We start from the raw sequence: 21,928 nt of genomic DNA, 5'->3' as shown, positions 1-21,928 counted from the left end.
AGACAAAGGGAGCCAATTACAAAAGTGTTTCCAGGGTTTCCTTTGAATGACGTGGATATTGACAACTCAACTACAACTTTATAGTTCGCTGGCCTATCAAGTGTAATTGGCTTTCAAGTGGGCGGGCTCTAGTGCTATCACAGGGAGAGGACGGGACACTGGCCGTAGAAGCAAAGCGGAAAGAAAATGGCGGCCGTGGCTGCGGAGCCAGGAGCTGTTGCGGTATTAACAACAACAGCGGGGGACTGTGGTGAGCTCGAACCGGTGCCAGCTGTGCCGGGGGCCAAACTCGACTCCGATGCAACGCAGCAGTACGCGCCAGTAATAGACCTTGTTCACCAACTCAAGGATGGGGATGCAGTTCAGGAATGCAGCCAGGTCCAAATGGAGCTAGTGAGCAGGCCAGACCAAGAAGCCGCGGGAAAAGTCCTCGCTGCTTGTGCAGAGGATGAACACATCGATACAGGATGTCTCATGGTCGGCGTAGAAAATACCGATAACCATTCTCGCGAGGGCTATGGTTCGAAATACACAATGTCGAGGGCAGAACGTTTGAAACAATTTTTTTCGCCTAATGTTGATCCTGCAAACGAGCTCAGTAAGCACGAGCCCTACGCCTGCCATCAGAATAGCTCCATCTCCGATTCACAGCCATCGGTGGTCTTTTTGCATTCGTTCCCTGCGCATCCTGTGACTACGGAGGCTGGGCTGTCGTTGGCAGAACCAGCAGAGCCCATGATCAATTACTATCAAAACACAGAATTAACCCAACCTACTATTATCGAGTGTGACTATAGAGCTTTAATCAAACCGTCCCACGAGGCTGAACTGGAGCCCGAATCAGCAGATGATGCTCCTTCTGGTACCGAGTACAAGGCCGAGTCTTCGGAAGATGCCTCTCTTGAACATCCCCAGTCCATAGAACACGTCGACTCTCTGCCAGTTCTAGAGACGGAGACACTCCTTGGAACACCCATGGAAACTGGATACATTTATGACTTTTTGAGCATCACAAACCAGAACTCTCCGAGTCCCGAGCTTCCTGTAATGGCAGTGGGTCAGGTTCCCTCCTCGGCAGAACTTGGGGACTCGTGCTCACGACAGCGGAGTTTGGAAACGAACTTCCACGAGAGCGAGACGGTATTGAAACCCCCTCACCCCATGCCCGTTGCTGAAACTGAGGAGGTACAGTCCGAATCAGTGGACAATCTGATACCTGGTTCCGAAGTTCGAGTATCTCTGGATCACATCATCGACGACGCACTGGTGGTGTCCTTTCGGTTAGGCGAGAAGATCTTCTCTGGGGTTCTGATGGACCTCTCTAAAAGGTATAGTATAATCCGTCTCGGAAATGTCTCTTATGTTTTAGTTTTATACCACATTTGTTTTTCTATGTAACTTCCTAAGACGTTTCTGTCCATTAGTTTACTTCTGGAAACACACCACATATTTTTGTTTACTACTGACATCCACTGCACATTATGCACATACAAAATTACACAACAATTCACACCTGAAAGATGTGGTGTGTCCTCATTCCGACTTGTCAGCTGTCAGTAAAGGACCTTGTGCTTTGCAAACCCCTGCCTCCTGACCTAAACGGATAGTTTTCTACATTTGCCAGGGGTCGAGGGGTCAAGCTACCATGGTGATCTCTAGTTTGACAACATATCACAAAAATACAGAGGAACTGCTCTTATCCCCAATTATGTGGGCAGTGCTTTCGGTTTGTCATTTCAGTTTACAAAACTAAACTTGATGTTTCTATTTACAAAGTCCGGGTATAAATCAAATCAAATTTTATTTGTCACATACACATGGTTAGCAGATGTTAATGCGAGTGTAGCGAAATGCTTGTGCTTCTAGTTCCGACAATGCAGTAATAACCAACGAGTAATCTAACCTAACAATTTCACAACTACCTTATACACACAAGTGTAAAGGGATGAAGAATATGTACATAAAAATATATGAATGAGTGATGGTACAGAACGGCATAGGCAAGGTGCAGTAGATGGTATAGAGTACAGTATATACATATGAGATGAGTAATGTAGGGTATGTAAACATATAAAAGTGGCATTGTTTAAAGTGGCTAGTGATATCAGAGGTCAGCTGGAGAGGATGATCACATGCTCAGTCTGTAGTGTAAGGTCATACTTTGGTAGAGTAGTCATGTAGCACTATGCCACTATCACCAACCCCTCTCGGATTCTATCTAATATCCTTCTTGTAATTTGTCACCCGTCTAATCAACACCTTTCCTCCAACCATCCCTTTATCATCTGCAGGTCTATATTTTTGGTCATAATTAAACTTGCTGACATGCCTGGGGACTGTGTTGAATATCTTCATTATGTTTAGCAAAGATGACATCTGCACACACAATCAACACCTTGTTGTGTTTAGTTTCCCCTCACAAGCTGCTTACAGCTCATTGTGTAGTTGCTCTTCAGGACTTCATATCATTTCAAGGTATTCCTCTGGTGTTATACCATATACGCTATTAATATAGGTTATCAATACATGGTAGAATATGCTATAACTTGGAAGCCACGTTAGTGTAAGTTGCTTTGATAAGAGCCAGTGCAGCAGTGATCCCAAGGACAATGGCCGGTTCATTACAATGACAAGATGGAGGCCACTCAAACCTTACTGCTTCATTTTCTATAGTACTGTAGATAATCAACACCACCCCCTCTCTACAAACAAAAGACTCCATTTTTAGATCCTCATTGTTGAGTCTAAGGGATCGGTTTATGGCTTTTGTTTTCCAACAGTCCCCTGAGTGCAGGCCTTGTGCCTGTGATTTGCCAGAGTGTGTTCCATAACATAGGTGATATGGAGTCATTGTTTTTCCTATTGGATGTGTGCTCAAGATGAGAGATGAGTCGCTGTCTTTGGTTCAGACTAACTCGCCACTAGACATCGACCTGGTCCTAAAATATCTACTCTACCCGTCCCCTACTTAGGTGTATGCATCTGGAAAGATGGGTGTTAGGATAGATGGGTGGAATTTCCACCATATTGTTGCTATCAGAGGAAAAGTTAGAGCTTCTACCATATTGTATACTTATCAAATTATTTCAAATCTATGACGTGCCAAGGGGAAGGGGCTAGCTGATGGTTCTGGACCAGGCCAACCTTTTGCCTAGCTGACAGTCACCTGGTGTTGATTAGGAAGGAAAGGATGGTGGTTGTGTGTTAATGAAAGGTGTTGGTTGATAAGGAGGCTGCTGTGAGAAGCTGTGACGCAAAGGAAAGACAGTGGTGAGGAAAGGCATGTTCCCCTCTTTCTCTTGGCTGTTTCATTCAGTGTGATCAGAGTGAGACACTCGCTAATCCTTAACTCTCCAGTGCAATTTTACAGTTGGTTTTGGCTGTCAGAGGAATCTGCATCTTTCTACGGTTTCAAGGATGTTGATAAGTAGCAATGGAGGGGCTCATGGCCATATTAATGCAGGTATAGATGTAGGCTACTTGCTTATGCGCATTTCCATCGAAAAGAACCCATGAGCATCAACTAAAATTTTATTTGTTACATACACATGGTTAGCAGATGTTAATGCGAGTGTAGCGAAATGCTTGTGCTTCTAGTTCCGGCAATGCAGTAATAACCAACGAGTAATCTAACCTAACAATTTCACAACAACTACCTTATACACACAAGTGTAAAGGGATGAAGAATATGTACATAAAAATATATGAATGAGTGATGGTACAGAACGGCATAGGCAAGATGCAGTAGATGGTATAGAGTACAGTATATACATATGAGATGAGTAATGTAGGGTATGTAAACATTATATTAAGTGGCATTGTTTAAAGTGGCTAGTGATACATTTTTTACATACATTTTTCCATTATTAAAGTGGCTGGAGTTGAGTCAGTATGTTGGCAGCAGCCACTCAATGTTAGTGGTGGCTGTTTAACAGTCTGATGGCCTTGAGATTGAAAAACAGCTTCTGTCTCGGTCCCTGCTTTGATGCACCTGTACTGACCTCGCCTTCTGGATGATAGCGGGGTGAACAGGCAGTGGCTCGGGTGGTTTTTGTCCTTGATGATCTTTATGGCCTTCCTGTGACATCGGGTGGTGTAGGTGTCCTGGAGGACAGGTAGTTTGCCCCAGGTGATGCGTTGTGCAGACCTCACTACCCTCTGGAGAGCCTTATGGTTGTGGGCAGAGCAGTTGCCGTACCAGGCTGTGATACAGCCCGACAGGATGCTCTTGATTGTGCATCTGTAAAAGTTTGTGAGTGCTTTTGGTGACAAGCCGGATTTCTTCAGACTCCTGAGGTTGAAGAGGCGCTGCTGCACCTTCTTCACCTTCTTCACCACGCTGTCTGTGTGGGTGGACCAATTCAGTTTGTCCGTGATGTGTACGCCGAGGAACTTAACTTACTACCCTCTCTACTACTGTCCCGTCGATGTGGATAGGGGGGTGCTCCCTCTGCTGTTTCCTGAAGTCCACGATCATCTCCTTTGTTTTGTTGATGTTGAGTGTGAGGTTATTTTCCTGACACCACACTCCGAGGGCCCTCACTTCCTCCCTGTAGGCTGTCTCGTCGTTGTTGGTAATCAAGCCTACCACTATAGTGTCGTCTGCAAACTTGATGATTGAGTTGGAGGCGTGCATGATCACGCAGTCGTGGGTGAACAGGGAGTATAGGAGAGGGCTCAGAACGCACCCTTGTGGGGCCCCAGTGTTGAGGATCAGCGGGGTGGAGATGTTGTTACCTACCCTCACCACCTGGGGGCGGCCCGTCAGGAAGTCCAGTACCCAGTTGAACAGGGCGGGGTCGAGATCCAGGGTCTCGAGCTTGATGACGAGTTTGGAGGGTACTATGGTGTTAAATGCTGAGCTGTAGTCGATGAACAGCATTCTCACATAGGTATTCCTCTTGTACAGATAGGTTAGGGCAGTGTGGAGTGTGGTTGCGATTGCGTCGTCTGTGGACCTATTGGGGTGGTAAGCAAATTGGAGTGGGTCTAGGGTGTCAGGTAGGGTGGAGGTGATATGGTCCTTGACTAGTCTCTCAAAGCACTTCATGATGATGGAAGTGAGTGCTATGGGGCGGTAGTCGTTTAGCTCAGTTACCTTAGCTTTCTTGGGAACAAGAACAATGGTGGCCCTCTTGAAGCATGTGGGAACAGCAGACTGGGATAAGGATTGATTGAATATGTCCGTAAACACACCAGCCAGCTGGTCTGTGCATGCTCTGAGGACGCGGCTGGGGATGCCATCTGGGCCTGCAGCCCTGCGAGGGTTAAAACGTTAAAATGTTTTACTCACGTCGGCTGCAGTGAAGGAGAGTCCACAGGTTTTGGTAGCGGGCCGTGTCAGTGGCATTGTATTGTCCTCAAAGCGAGCAAAGAAGTTGTTTAGTCTGTCTGGGAGCAAGACATCCTGTTCCGCGACGGGGCTGGTTTTCTTTTTGTAATCCGTGATTGACTGTAGACCCTGCCACACACCTCTTGTGTCTGAGCCGTTGAATTGCGACTCTACTTTGTCTCTATACTGACGCTTAGCTTGTTTGATTGCCTTGCGGAGGGAATAGCTACACTGTTTGTATTCGGTCATGTTTTCCGGTCACCTTGCCCTGGTTAAAAGCAGTGGTTCGCGCTTTCAGTTTCGCACGAATGCTACCATCAATCCACGGTTTCTGGTTTGGGAATGTTTTAATAGTTGCTGTGGGTATGACATCGCCGATGCACTTGCTAAGAAACTCGCTCACCGAATCAGCGTATTCGTCAATGTTGTTTGACGCAGTGCGGAACATATCCCAATCCACGTGATCGAAGCAATCTTGAAGCGTGGAATCAGATTGGTCGGACCAGCGTTGAACAGACCTGAGCGCGGGAGCTTCCTGTTTTAGTCTCTTTCTATAGGCTGGGAGCAACAAAATGGAGCCGTGGTCAGCTTTTCCAAAAGGAGGGCGGGGGAGGGCCTTATATGCGTCGCGGAAGTTATAATAACAATGATCTAGGGTTTTACCAGCCCTGGTAGCACAATCGATATGCTGATAGAATTTAGGGGGGAGTCTTTTCAGATTAGCCTTGTTAAAATCCCCAGCTACAATGAATGCAGCCTCAGGATATGTGGTTTCCAGTTTACATAGAGTCAAATAAAGTTCGTTCAGGGCCGTCGTCGATGTGTCTGCTTGGGGGGGAATATATGCGGCTGTGATTATAATCGAAGAGAATTCTCTTGGTAGATAATGCGGTTGACATTTAATTGTGAGGAATTCTAAGTCAGGTGAACAGAAGGACTTGAGTTCCTGTATGTTGTTATGATCACACCACGTCTCGTTAATCATAAGGCATACCCCCCCGCCCCTCTTCTTACCAGAAAGGTGCTTGTTTCTGTCGGCGCGATGCGTGAAGAAACCAGCTGGCTGTACCGACTCCGATAGTGTGTCTCGAGTGAGCCATGTTTCCGTGAAGCAAAGAACGTTAGTCTCTTATGTCTCTCTGGAATGCTACCCTTGCTCGGATTTCATCAACCTTGTTGTCAAGAGACTGGACATTGGCGAGTAGTATGCTCGGGAGCGGTACGCGATGTGCCCGTCTTTGGAGCCTGACCAGAAGACCGCTTCGTCTGCCCCTTTTTACGGCGACGTTGTTTTGGTTCACCGGCTGGGATCCGATCCATTGTCCTGGGTGGTGGGCAAAACAGAGGATCCGCTTCGGGAATGTCGTATTCCTGGTCGTAATGATGGTGAGTTGACGTTGCTCTTATATCCAGTAGTTCCTCCTAACTGTATGTAATAAAACCTAAGATTACCTAGGGTACCAATGTAAGAAATAACACGTAAAAAACAAAATACTGCATAGTTTCCTAGGAACGCGAAGCGAGGCGACCATCTCTGTCGGCCCGAAAAAGTCTTAAGGTAACAAAAATTACATCAAAACAAAATGTTGATGTAAAAACCCTCCCAACTAATATCAACACTTGCAAGTTTAAGAAATATTGCCTTGTAATTCCATTACCAAAAATGCACATTTAAGATATTTTGTAATTTCGGATAATGAAAGTTCACAGAAGTAACAAGTAATGGTAAACCTACCAATTAGTATTTTACTAATATTGATTTTGTTTTATGAATTAAGTCATTAAAATTGGTAACGTATTTACCAAAAGATATGTAACGTAATTACGGCAACTGAATTGGCTACGATAGGAAATCATAATAGTCACAAACCACAGTTGGGTCACCTGCTACTCTTCCACTGGCATTATAATGGGTTTCTTTCTCTTTCTGGTGGACAACCCCTCTCCCTTTTTCCTTGCTCTCTGCCCTTCTCTCTTACTCTCCAGTTAATGTCACTTCTCCCAGCTCTTACTGACACCTACCCATGAGCCCCCTGTAACCAGCATCCTAACCCACTAAGCACCGACCAACACCGGATGTCCATGGATGTTGAAAAGTAGTTCAAATTTGGTCAGTCCACCCTGACCTTGATGGTAATGTCCACAGACTGACTGGACCAATCATAGACATATGTTTCACAAGTTTGGATAGTACAGTGAGTAGAGATCACAATACAGCACAGTAGAATACAGTCCAATATAGTATTGTACTCTACTGAACTTTATTGCACTCTACTGAAACCTACTCTGCTCTTTTGTACTGCAATGCTCTGCTGCGCTGTGATGTCCAAACTTGTTAAACATGAGAATCAGAAGTCACGTTAATAGTTCAGGAATCTGCATTTTGAAAATGCAGCCCATCAAAAAAAAAATCTGCGTTTTTAAACCATATCACCTGCGTTTTATATTGACAGTCAAGTGTTTTGCTTCAAAAGAGTAATCAGGGATGTGCAGCTATAGTTTTCCTTCACAGAAAATACATTCGTGCAGTAAATAGCTTCATTTTCATCAGGTGACAAAAGAAGTGCAAAGCTATTTGGCTAGCAGTCACAAGTAAATGAGCGTACAATGAAAAAGCAAGTCATTTTTTGCAAAAAAACGATGCATGGCCATTTCTAATGTTTATCATAGAAAGAATGTAGCGAGCTACATTTCCGAATGTTTTGCTTGATGTTAATCTTGCATTTTACCAGAGAAAAGTAGGCTACACTGAGAAAAGTACCCGAGAAAAGTAGCTACACATCGGTCAGCGCTGTCTGCTGATAGAATGCCCATTCGTGAATTCTCTTCCGAGTGGAGAAGTGCAACTGAAGCACACAATGAGTCTGATGCCGAGCAGAAATTACAATTTGAAGCGTTTTAGATCAGCATTTACAAAACGCAGCAAAATAACGTATTAAGAAATAGGCCTATCTTTTTTAGTGCGACCCCTGAGAATAACATTCATATCCATAATTATGCAATTCTGGGTATTACAGATCAGGGACCCATGATGTAATTCCTTTACCGGGTGTAAATCCACTTCACTTACAGACATCTTTGAAACGGGTTTGCATAAAATCCTGATTTTACCTAAATTCCGTTACCAAAGTTTGCATCTGCATCTATCCACTAAATTAGTTTTAGTTAAGTAGTCAAGTAGTCCTTGTGCATAGACTTATGGTTTCATTACACTTTGAAATCAATGGTTTTTGTTTGGCATACATTTTAAAGTGGAAAAATCGGAATCAAAGCATAATTCCGTTAACGTGGAATTGCCCTTATCTAACTGCCAGAGAAACAATACATTTTGAACCGCACACATCCCCTCCCATTTAAAGAGATTGAAAGTTTGAATGTAGGCAGTAATTGAGTACCCTCCAAAAGGCCGTAGCCTGCCACGTTTTCCAGTTTTACTTTTAGCTCTGGACAGTACAAATACTACGTGGCCTGCGTTTTCAGTTTCCATAATTTTATAAAGCTAGACACATTTAACAGTTATGCTATTGATTACAGTGCATTCGGGAAAGTATTCAGACCCCTTCACCTTTTCCACATTTTATTACATTGTAGCCTTATTCTAAAATGGATTAAATAAAAACACTCAATCTACACACAATACCCCATAATGACAAAGCAAAAACAGGTTTAGAAATGTGCAAAATAATAAAAAATACATGCCTTATTTACATAAGAATTCGGACCGTTTGCTATGAGACTTAATTGAGCTCAGGTGCATCCTGTTTCCATTGATCATCCTTGAGATGTTTCTACAACTTGATTGGAGTCCACCTGTGGTAAATTCAATTGAATGGACATGATTTGGAAAGGCACACACCTGTCTATATAAGGTCCCACAGTTGACAGTGCATGTTAGAGCAAAAACAAAGCCATGAGATCGAAGGAATTGTCCGTAGAGCTCCGAGACAGGATTGTGTCGAGGCACAGATCTGGGGAAGGGTACAAAAACAATTCTGCAGCATTGAAGGTTCCCAAGAACACAGTGGCCTCCATCATTCTTAAATGGAAGAAGTTTGGAATCACCAAGACTCTTCCTAGAGCTGGCCGCCCGGACAAACTGAGCAATCGTGGGAGAAGGGCCTTGGTCAGGGAGGTGACCAAGAACCCGATGGTCACTGACAGAGCTCCAGAATTCCTCTGTGTAGATGGGAGGATCTTCCAGAAGGATAACCATCTCTGAAGCACTCCACCAAATCAGGCCTTTATGGTAGAGTGGCAAGACAGAAGCCACTCCTCAGTAAAAGGCACATGACAGCCCGCTTGGAGTTTGCCAAAACGCACCTAAAGGACTCTGACCATGAGAAACAAGATTCTCTGGTCTGATGAAACCAAGATTGAATTTTTTGGCCTGAATGCCAAGCATCTCGTCTGGAGGAAACCTGGCACCATCCTGTGGGTGTGGGGATATTTTTCAGAGGCAGCGACTGAGAGACTAGTCAGGATCAAAGGAAAGATGAACGGAGCAAAGTACAGAGAGATCCTTAATAACCTGCTCAGAACCTCAGACTGGGGCGAAGATTCACCTTCCAACAGGACAACGACCCTAAGCACACAGCCAAGACAATGCAGGAGTGTCTTCGGGGCATGTCCTTGAGTGGTCCAGCCAGAGTCCGTACTTGACCCCAATCGATCATCTCTGGAGAGACCTGAAAATAGCTGTGCAGCGACTCTCCCCATTCAACCTGACAGAGGTTGAGAGGATCTACAGAGAAGAATGGGAGAAACTCCCCAAATACAGGTGTGCCAAGCTTGTAGCGTCATACCAAAGAAGACTCGAGGCTGTAATTGCTGCCAAAGGTGCTTAAACAAAGGACTGAGTAAAGGGTTAATTTTCTAAGATAAATTTGCAAAAATTTATGAAAAGCAGTTTTTGCTTTGCCATTATGGGCTATTGTGTGTAGATTGAGAAAAAATAAAAAAAAGATTCAATTTTAGAACAAGGCTGTAACATAACATAAAAAAGTGAAAGGGTCTGAATACTTTCCGAATGCACTGCATGTCACGTCCTCTGCATCCATTTTGCTTTCACGTGTTCGGAGTTTGTTATAACCAATTTATTGATGCGATTATGATATGCTATAGGTCAGGCCCCATTGGTCATGTGCATGCGATGCATACATGTGTCACAAAGAAAGTAAGGGTTGCGGGACTAGGGAATGTTTTTCCTAAACAAATGAGATATTTTGGTAACAGAAGTTTTCAGTATGAAATGGCAAATTATGTTGCAGCTTCAGCAACACTTACAGCATGATAAACACATTAAGTTTTGTAGTGGTCGCTGCAGCAGGGTGGAGAGAGAGAGACACCGGGTGCTAGTCACAGTCGCTCACTGTCTTCTTTTTTTTTTTTTAACAACGCTGCAAGCCTGAGTACAATCAAATCAATTGAGGTTGGACTCCCTCTAGTAATTTGTGTCTTCTTTATTTAATCAAACGGTGTGCTTAAAGCATCAGAAAAGCTCAGTGCATATATTTGATTTGATTAACACACATAGGATGTGTCTACATATGGAAAAGTACACGTTTAAACATTTCGACCAATCAATTGGTCGAAAGAACAGACTGTCGGCCAACATTTTTGCTGTTGTTGGGGACAGCCCTAAGGTACACAAAGGTAGAAATGTGCAAGATCCTTCTTTTGCATATTTGGGTATTTTTCTACACATTGGTAATGATCTCTACACATATTGTAATGATCTCCGCCCCCAAACAAGACCTCATTTGGTTGGTCCGGACCAGACTAAATCTGAAACAATCATAGACGTCTTAGTTTCACAAGTTTGGACGTCTCAGTACAGTATATACAGTATATACCCCAAAAGCATCTTAAGGCGAAGTTCATCGTTAGAACCTTCATAAGAGCATCTTTACATTTCAGAGCTGTTTCCCAAAACATCTTCTTTGACGTTGCACTTGCTTGACAAATACAAATATTCTTTCTCTTATCCATAAGAATCTCATCATGTAGACTAGCCTACCCGCACTGTGTATGCGAGCTGTTGGATAGAGCGCACATGTGAAGACCAGAGTAGGCACATTTGCTATTTAACGCAACAGTTTGTTACAAAACTATTGGTAGAGTTGAAAATGCGATGTAAACACTCTGAACTTTAGATTTTTATTCGGGTACATGAAAACTTAAGCAAAAAAATACATTTTGTGTGTTTTACGTCATCACGCACTGATTTTTGGCTGAAACACCACTGGTGGGTAAATGCGCATATTTTCTAATGTCGCCAGTTGGATGGAAACCTAGCTATTGATCCATTGTTTTGTTCTTCAAAGGGGAGGAAGGGTGGTCCAGTAGAGTTAGCATTTGGTCCAGTAGAGTTAGCATTTGGTCCAGTAGAGTTAGCATGATAAATCTTGTCCTGTATTTGCGCTTGAAGCACTCACTAATGCAGCATAGGGACACATTTACCCAAGGCCATCTATCTCTGTATAGCTCTGTCATCTCTCTGTAACATGGGGATTATTTTAGGAGGTGCTCTGGTAGGAAACATAGTGTACTGCATATGATATCTCAGCCTAGAAACTAGCTCAACTAGGCCTATGTAGTGGTAGTTGAACCACTTGACCTATAGTATCTGGATAATGTTCAGTAGGGCCGGCAGTTTTAAGATTTTGGTTGAGCTGAAGTTGTCAAGGTGTATAGGGGTTCTTCTGGGGTAAAAAAAACCATATATATATATATATATATATATATATATATATATATATATATATACTGCCATTGTAATAGCCACTGCTGAAACTTTCTATAGGCTTATTCAGATTTGTTTATTTTTGGTTCATGGTAACGTTGAATTTAGGCTAGGCCTGCTTCATGGGAAGTAAATGATCATATAGGCTATGTCTGGTTTGCTTTGCATGGCACACATCTCTACACCTCCTGGAATTTCATTTTGAAGAACACTCAGTCAAATAGAGAAAACAAGACAGGCAGCACAATTCAGATTTTTCTTCACTAATTGGTCTGTTGACTGATCAGATCAGGTCTGAAAAATATCTGATGTGAAAAGATCTGTGATTGGTCAAAAGACCAATTAGTGTAAAAAAAAAATTAATATCTGAATTGGTCTTCCTGTATCAACGCAGTCCACTAGATGTTGAAATGTGTGGCAGTTTCAACCCAAGAGTCATTTCTGATCCCAAATTCATAAGGTAGGGTTTAACAAACACAGTCATGGAGTTTCTGCTGCCACCTCCACGTGTATCTGCCTTATTAAAACATGAGTGAATAAAGCTGGAGGGTGAGCATTAATATTGTAAACAAGGATAGTTTTTTCCCCTTTGTTTGTAGAGCCTTGTGCACTCTAGTTAGCTATGGTGATGTTGTGTTTTAGGCCGTGGGAGCTCCTTTGATCTTTTGCAACACTCATTTAATATTTCCTCTTTGAATGTTCAGGATTTAATTGATTTAGATTGATTTCCTAAATGTACAATGTAGGCCTAAATGTGAAACATCTTGAATTAGCATGAAATCTTTGACGAATACAAGACAAAAAACAAGTTGAGTTTTTATAGTTATCCACAGTTTCTAAATCCTCTAAATTCTCTCTTCTCAGGTTTGGACCCTATGGAATTCCAATCACTGTGTTCCCAAAGAGAGAATACAAGGATAAACCTGAATCTATGCAGCTAAAGACAGAAACATTCCAGCCAGAGAAGGTGGAAAAGCCAGTCCAGGAAAACCCTGACAGCCAAGTTGTCGCAATCCCCGAACCAAACCCTGACCCCCAGCCTAAGCCTAACCCATGGACTTCAAAACCTCCGCCACTGTTTCAGGAGGGAGCCCCTTACCCTCCGCCATTGTTCATCAGGGACACCTACAACCAGTCGTTACCTCAGCCGCCCCCCCGCAAGATCAAGCGGCCCAAGCGCAGGCTGTATCGCGAGGAGCCCACCTCTATCATGAACGCCATCAAGTTGCGGCCCCGCCAGGTGCTCTGTGACAAGTGCAAGGGGACTGTCATGACCGTGGACAAGAGGGAGCCACGTAGAGGCCCTGTGTCGGACTCTAGGGGCGAGGACGCCAAGCGGAGACGCAACGACAGTGCAGCTACTGTCAGCAAGCGGCCGCGTAATGAACCTCGCTCTGAGGAGAAGCGCCATGCTGCTGAGGTGTCCAAACGGCAGGCCTCAGGGATTCAAGTCTCCTCTTCCTCTTCTCTGGGCCAGGTGAAGGGCGGAGCTGGAGGGAACAGGGTTCTGAGGACAACATCCACCACAACAACATCACCGGTCAACAGCAGCTCCAGAGTCCAGCTCAATGCCAAGAAAGTGCTGCAGAGCAAAAATGTTGATCACTCCAAGGCACGGGAGGTGCTGAAACTGGCCAAGGCGCAGAAGAGGCAGAGAGAGGCTACAGTGGTCACCGATAGCAGTGGCAACGCCAAGACGATGACGAGGGCCGCTGCCCTGCAGGAGGCCCACGCCCACCAGAAGGTCCACTTCACCCGGCGGCTGCAGCAGATCAGCGGGGTGGGACCAAGCAACGCCACCCCTCTCCCGCCCAGGATGCGCATCAAGCCCCAAAGGTACCGTAATGAAGAGAATGACTCTTCTACATGTAAGCCGCCTTGCCTCGAGAAAGTGCCGGGAAGTGGCAGTTTGTCCCCTCCAAAGCTAGGCGCGCCCCGCTGCACCTCCACGCGCTCCTCCTCCTCCTCCTGCTCCACAGGCGAGGCCACTGCTGCTGAAAACCAGGGTCCAGATAAAGGGCCAGAACCTGAGCTCAGTCCTCAGACCCAATCCCAGCCCCAAGTGGAACCCCTCACAGTCACGGAGCACAGCGACCCCAAGGTGGAGCCAGAGGAGCAGGGGGGGCGGGAGGAGAGGCGGGAGACGCGCGGCAGCAAGACTGGCAACCTTGTGGTGTACATGACCCTTAACCCCAGCCAGCCTGACTCCTCTAATACCTCCATGTGCAGCATTGATAGTGCAGATGACTTAAAGTCTTCAAACTCAGAGTGTAGCTCCACCGAGACCTTTGACTTTCCCCCTCCCGGTGATTTGCACTCGCCCCCCGCCCCCGGCACGTCCTCAGCAGTCACTGACACCTCGCCTGCACCTACGGAAGAGAAAACCCCTCGTAAATCTCAGAAAGTGTTTTCCAAAAATGTGTCTAAGTGTGTCTCTCTGGACGGCAGAAGCATTTGCGTAGGGGACATCGTTTGGGCCAAAATATATGGTTTCCCTTGGTGGCCAGCCCGCGTCTTAGGCATCCAGATCAGCCGCAAAGATAATGGGCTCTTAGTCAGGCAGGAGGCCCGTGTCGCCTGGTTCGGTTCACCCACCACCTCCTTCCTGGCACTTGCACAGGTCGCCCCCTTTCTAGAAAGCTTCCAGTCACGCTTCGACAAGAAGAGAAAGGGCTTGTACCGTAAAGCCATCACAGAGGCAGCCAAGGCTGCCAAGCAGCTCACTCCTGAGGTTCGCGCCTTGCTTACGCAATTCGAGACGTGAGGTGGTGTGCTTTGGGGAAAAGGAAAGGTAGGCTAACATGCCCCCCCCCCCCTTCCCCTCCCCTGCTAGCCACCTACCATGTCCCTTCACCTTCCTGGGAGAAAGAAACAAAATATTTCAGGCCCGACAAGCTGGACTCCTCTTTTTTTTTTCTATGGTCAAAAAGGGACGGAATGGGTTGGAGTTATACACATTACTGCATACATAAAAATGGCAGTGTGTTTTTATTTTATCATCCTTTCACTTATTTATCCAAAGTGGTGGAAATCTGGTCATTTTATTTTTAACTTTTCTTTACAGAATGGTTGGTGATTGAAATATTCTCCTTATCTTGAGGCCTTTAAGTTTCACTCTGTGCAAAGAAGCTTATGTTCTGTTCTAACACCATGGTTCATAGGTCTGCTTGATTGGCTGCCAATTGTCAAAATCTTAAGAGACAAAATGTGTATTTCTTTCAGTCTATGCAACAAACGGTTCAGTTTCAGATACTGTGAACGGAAAGTTACAGGATCTAAGCAGCAGTAAATATGATGTATCTGTGCTGGTGGAAGACATGTACTGTAGCTGTGATGTGACGAGGAAGTGGACCCTGGTGGATTTGAAGAGCGAGCAGTCATAGGGGCTTAGGTACCTGCTGTATCTCAGACACAGTCAGAGCTGACTGGCTGTGGGAGCTGGCTGCCGGGCCGGTAAGCTCTTGATCACCGTGTGGCACACTGCCAGCCAGGGCTTTCCAGACAGTTGAGCTGAGGTTGTGAGGATGTGCCTGTAAGCCAAAGTCACCTCAAGTGCCGGTGAGAGGAGGATGGTGCCCTGTTTCTAATCCTCTCTGAAAACAGAGATGGTTGCAGGGCAGTAGATACAGTACTGAGAGCGTGCTCGCTCAACCGGGCAGTGGGCACATCCACCCCCCTCATACCTGTCCAGTGCTACATCATTTGGTCCCCTTGGGCCACCTCACCTCTCCCCCTTTCTCTCTCCTCATCTGACTCTGTCCTGTCTGTAGTCTCTATACCTTATGCTCCTCAGTTAACCAAGACTGTTTTATTACTCTCTGGTCTTCCTATCTAGCTCCTTGACTTTGCATGCTGTTATACATAGAATGATGCCCAATTTTGTTTTAAAATCACTGATTTGAATTGTCTGCATCGGGACATTTTAAACAATGATGTTAGTTAATGGAGCGATGGCTTACTATGAAAATGATAGAATCAACTAGCATTGACAGAGGGAAGCCATTGTAGTTACTCCTCCCATATACGTGTGGTATGGCACGTTACAGGGATGAACTATTTTTGCTCAGTTATTTTGTAAAACTTTTACTATGGGTTTGCCATGTCTTGTTGACTTGTACTAAGTAGTTCAGTGATTTCTCAGAGTTCTCAGTGTTCAGCTGTTACTCGACCCTATTTGAGTTGGAATGTGTTTGACTTTATTTGGTTCTTCTGAACTTGATCTTCTATCACTTCACTGCTTGGCTGATCTCATACGACTGCAAATCTCGATTTGATATATTATGTACAGTACAATATGTATCAAATTATTTTTAGTGGATTTTTATGATAAATAATGGAAAAAGGGTTATTTGTTTGGCTGAAGTTGGGGGAGGGTAGTGAGGAAAGGTTACGTCAACTCTTATGTAATTATATGGGTTCACTTCAGATTTGACCATTTCATTACCAATGACAAATTACATTTCCGAAAGATGTTTGTTCATTTACCTACCTACACACCTATCCACTCTGACTAAATATTAAGGGACATACAGTAAGACCAACATCGCCTCACCTTTGCCCTTTTGGCCCGAACAGGTAGAGATCAGAGGCTTATTGCTTGGTAGAGTACACTGACCTGACCATTGTTACAAGCAGAGACAAAGTGTATTATGACGGTTGGCTCTGTTTCTTCTATTTTGGACATCATCTGTTTGCAGATCAGAGAATGCTGTATAGGGGGGGGGAGAAAACTGTTGGAAAAAGTAACAGTTGAAGAACACTTGTGTAAATGTTTTCTGATGTTTTTAAAAAGTATTATAAATAAAATGTCAACTTCAAGAATCTTACCTAGTTGTCTTCATTTTAGTGCTCCTACTTCCATTAACACCTACAAATCCAATGCCATTTATAAGGCTTCAGTTTCACCTTGAAACAAGCTGGAATAAAAACATTGGTCATTTGGAATTTGGGATATTTCTATTGTCCCCCTTGTACTAAAATGGGGGCATTTTAAGTTGACAATGACCATGCCTTTTAAATTGTGGCTTGTGGTCTTTATAATAGCTGCCATTAACTGCAAATATTTGTGGGGCTTTTATGAAATAGCAGACCTGTAGAAAACGACTTGCCAGTCAAGCCCCTGTTTACCACTTGAGGCTATTGGTACATTAACAATAATGAGAGGAAAGGGCTGAATGTGGAGAATTTTTGGGGGAGTAAAATCATTCCTTTTATTGAACAGATTTTCTTACCTGCAAACAGATCTAGGACATTGACGTCATATGCTAATAGAAGCCATTGTTCAATGGCTGTCAGTCAGTGTATCTGAAGCAATGCATCTTTGAATGGCATTGTAGAATTTAACGTTTAGGGGGAGTTTGATGGTTCTGCCCTTTAATTGTTTGTAAATGAAATAGTACTGAGAAGTAATGTTTTGGTTTGAAATACAAATGAAAAGGCTACTTACCTTCCTAATATTCAGTTGCACCCCCGTTTGCCCTAAGATCAGCCTCAATTTGTCAGGGAATGGACTACAAGGTGTTGAAAGCATTCCACAAGGATGCTGGCCCATGTTGATGCCAATGATTCCCACAGATGTCAAGTTGGCTGGATATCCTTTGGGTGGTGGACCATTCTTGATACACACAGGAAACTGTTGAGCGTGAAAAACCCAGCACTGTTGCAGTTCTTGATACACGCAAACCGGTGCGCCCGGCATCTACTATCGTACCCCATTCAAAGGCACTTCAATATTTTCTTTCCTATTCACCCTCTGAATGACACAAATCCATCTTTAACCTGTCTCCTCTCCTTTATCTACAGTGATTTGAAGTGGATTAAACCGGTAACATCAATAAGAGATAATTGCGTTCACCTGGTCAGGCTGGCATGGAAAGAGCAGGTTTTTCCTAATGTTTTTGTACATTCAGTGTATATATCCATGTTCGGGAGCAGCATACACATAACATTACGTAAATAAAGGAGCCGATCCACACAGCAGCAGCATTTCAAGGTTAACTAGGTTAAATCTCAAAGACATTTGAATAATCAGTAGAGTAAATGCATGGCAGACCAGCAAACTGCTGAAAACGTTATCACAGATTACGGTGACTCATTTGTGATGTCTATCTTGGTTTTACCACTGTCAATCAGGAACTTGCTAGGCATCCGTGCAGTAGAACTCAGCTATAGATCCCTCATTGAGACACACAGGACCCCTCCCAAAATGCCTTAGAGGTGTCCTTGAGCCCAGAAATGGCGCCATTGCAACATGAACAATGCACCGTTAGGTTCATTTCTGATTTCACTCAAGATCACTAGAGGCCCCTCAAAAATGTTGTGTTGTTGGCTAACTAATGTGCACTGACCTACAGCCTTTATTCAATTAACATTTTAGTATTTGTAGGAGTGCACTTCCTGTCATGTAGCGTCGCTGTTTTCAATGTCTCAGTGCTTTGATAAAAAAGCTTTTTTTAATGGCATGCACTAAACCTATTGAATCTGCTTTGTTGAGGCCAAATACAGAAAGAACATGCCCTCTGATTTGGATGAAAAGGTCCCTGATGTGTTCATGTCTCTCTCTGTCTTCTCTTCCAGTGCTACAACGCTGAAGGGCTGCTGATGGGTCCTTTACACTGCCATTGGTTGAGAGACTGTCGGACGGAAGGACATGTCCAGAATTGGAGACGTCATCGATATAATTATTTTTATTTAAGTATCGGAAGAAGGAACATTTATATATTTATAATGAATTGCAGACCTACTCCACCTCTGGGCCTGTCCATCATGCTGAATACCATTTGATTTCTTTGAGCAGGCGTCCATGTCCACAAGCATGTGACCTTAGTTTGAGTGAGGACATCTGCAGAGTAGACGAGCACTCTGACCATTATAGATATCTATTACATTTGTATTACATACATGTTGACAGGACACAGGATTTTGCAGGGTTTTTAGTATGTTGATCAGTGATCTTGAAATGCAAAGACAAAAAAATTAATACTATGTAAAACATTTATATTAATGCAATAAAGATTGCATGTGCTATGCTATTACAGTGCATTTGCAGAAGGCTGTGCTTTGTGTTGAAGCAGTCTTGAAAAAGAATACTGGTGTCTCAAGCCCCATTTATACCTGGTGCTAACATGCGGTCTGTGTCCTGATCCTGTCCACATTCTGATTGTGCCCGCATTTGAAGTGAAGTGATTGTGATCAGATCTTCCTGACCACCTCAGGAGGTAGTCAGGGACACGTTGTATCTAGATATCTTAGAAGTGTAAACAGATCTGGATTATCAAACCTTTTAAATATTCCCTCTTGACTCAAGGCAATATTTGTTTTATTTATCCCTTTTTCTCCCCAATTTCGTGGTATCCAATTGGTAGGTACAGTCTTGTCCCATCGCTGCAACTCCCGTACGGATTTGGAAGAGGCGAATCAGGATCTCTAATGTCACAGCTAGCACTGTGATGCAGTGAATTAGTCCACAGCGCCACTCGGGAGACCCAGCAATATTTGTCTTAACATAAAATAAAAATTTGCATTAATATGCTGAATTATACCTTTTTTGAGAAAGGTGATTGGGAGGATTAGAACCTGTGACCTTCTGGTCCCTTGCCAAATCCATTGCACCAGCAGGGGGGATGGTACTAGCCCAGACTTGTCACATATTTAAAGCTGTTCAGCCAGAAAGTTAGTAGATTAGAAATGTGATAAGTTAAAAATGTAGGTTAATAAAGTTTAAAAAATAAGTCGCAACTGGGATTCGAACTGGCAACCTTGCGGGTCGCAACCAATGATATATATATATATACACACATAAGATGACTGAGGGGGGTGCTGTTTTGAAGCAACTGTGCCTCCATGTTGGCACTCCCCCACCATTATAAAAAGATATTTTGAAAGCTATAGAACTACAAATGTCTTTTTCTTAATGTCTACATTTGTTTTATCCTTTTACAAACACCTTAATGCTTACTTTCAAATGATATGTGAGCTGAACATACATTAAATGTTTAGATTTTTTTTTATTTGTATCATTTTTTTAAAGCACTTATGTCCCCACTACAACAACAAAATACTTAAATCAATGTAATTTTTTCCTTGAAAACAATAATAAGTAATTGAAATACTGTAGATTTAAATTCATTCCTATTGAGGATTGCTTCTTCTGAGTCCCAATATGACCGACTGGTGGGTTCTAAGCCTCTCATCTACCAATACATAGCATTAGCAATCTAAGGTTTATATACATAATTTGTTGCAACAATTTAACTCCCTCCATCCATCACCTCCAACCTACCTCCCTAAGGGCCTTTTGTTGTTGTTGCTCTCACCTGTAACTCCAACCACTGACATTCTAAGCTTTGCCCACTGAGCATTAGGCCTAGATTAAATAAGATCAAGCGCTAACCAGCGATAGCTGACACCCGCATAGCTGATGTTTTGGCGGTGTCGGAGGTGTAACTGCGTTGGAGCTGTCAAATCGGTGAGCAGCTGCTCTTAATCGTTGTCACGAAACCACACCCGTTCCGCTCACATTAGAAGTTCAGAACGAGAGACTTGGCTATTTACAGTGCATTTGGAAAGTATTCAGACCACATTTTGTTTTGTTACATCCTTATTCTAAAATGGATTAAATAAAAATAAATCTCAATCTACACACAATACCCCATAATGACAAAGCAAAAACAGGTTTTTAGATTTTTTAGCACATTTATTTACATAAGTATTCAGACCCTTTGCTACGAGACTCGAAATTGAGCTCAGGTGCATCCTGTTTCCATTGATCATCCTTGAGATGTTTCTACAACTTGATTGAAGTCCACCTGTGGTAAATTCAATTGATTGGACATGATTTGGAAAGGCACACACCTGTCTGTATAAGGTCCCACAGTTGACAGTGCATGTCAGAGCAAAAACCAAGCCATGAGGTCCAAGGAAATAAGCTGAGACAGGATTGTGTCGAGGCACAGATCTGGGGAAGGGTACTAAAAAATGTCTGCACCATTGAAGGGCCCAAAGAATTACGTGGCCTCCATCATTCTTAAATGGAAGTTTGGAACCACCGAGACTCTTCCTAGAACTGTCCGCCTGGGCCACACTGAGCAATTGGGTTTGAAGGGCCTTGGTCAGGGAGCTGACCAAGAACCCGATGGCCACTCTGAAAGAGCTCCAGAGTTCCTCTGTGGAGGTAGGAGAACCTTCCAGAAGGACCACTATCTGTGCAGCACTCCACCAATCAGGCCTTTATGGTAGAGTGGCCAGACGGAGGCCACTCCAAGTGGGCTGTCATGTGCCTTTTACTGAGGAGTTTGCCAAAAGGCACCTAAAGGACTCTCAGACCATGAGAAACAAGATTCTTTGGTCTGATGAAACTCCCGATCGAACATCTCTGGAGAGACCTGAAAACAGCTGTGCAGCGACACTCCCCATCCATCCCGACAGAGCTTGAGAGGATCTGTAGAGAATGGGAGAAACTCACCAAATACAGGTGTGCCAAGCTTGTAGCGTCATAGCCAAGAAGACTCGGGGATGTAATTGCTGACAAAGGTGCTTCAACAAAGTACTGAGTAAAGGGTCTGAATACTTAAGTAAATGTGATAGCAAACATTTCTAAAGACCTGTTTTTACTTTGTCATTATGGTGTAGTGTGTGAAGATTGATGAGAACAATTTTAGAATAAGGCTGTAACGGCACAAAACGTGGACAAATTCAAGGGGTCAGAATACTTTCCAATTCCACTGTAGAAATGACACTCAAATTGAAAATCATTAAACAAAATAATGAGGATTTCTATCAGCCTAATCAAGGTGTAGATTACATCTCACAGTCCAGTGTTAGAATTTGTAAACGAGGCTGCATGGATTTCTCTT

General features: G+C 43.8%; 1 protein-coding gene across 1 annotated transcript; it reads left to right on the top strand.

Moving 5' to 3' along the window:
• The first annotated feature begins 171 nt into the window (after nucleotides 1-171).
• Nucleotides 172-20,669, top strand: LOC120032490 (PWWP domain-containing protein 2A-like). The gene is made up of 3 exons (XM_038978598.1): nucleotides 172-1,328; nucleotides 12,939-14,865; nucleotides 18,651-20,669. Exons 1-2 carry the CDS (start codon nucleotides 187-189, stop codon nucleotides 14,836-14,838), a joined length of 3,042 nt encoding a protein of 1,013 aa, XP_038834526.1. The 5' UTR covers nucleotides 172-186; the 3' UTR covers nucleotides 14,839-14,865; nucleotides 18,651-20,669.
• Nucleotides 20,670-21,928: the final 1,259 nt, after the last annotated feature.

The sequence above is a fragment of the Salvelinus namaycush genome, chromosome 3 (genome assembly GCF_016432855.1).
Source record: "Salvelinus namaycush isolate Seneca chromosome 3, SaNama_1.0, whole genome shotgun sequence".
NCBI lineage: Eukaryota > Metazoa > Chordata > Actinopteri > Salmoniformes > Salmonidae > Salvelinus > Salvelinus namaycush.
Note: the sequence above shows the minus strand (reverse complement) of the source record. Positions and strands in the feature narration are given on the sequence as shown.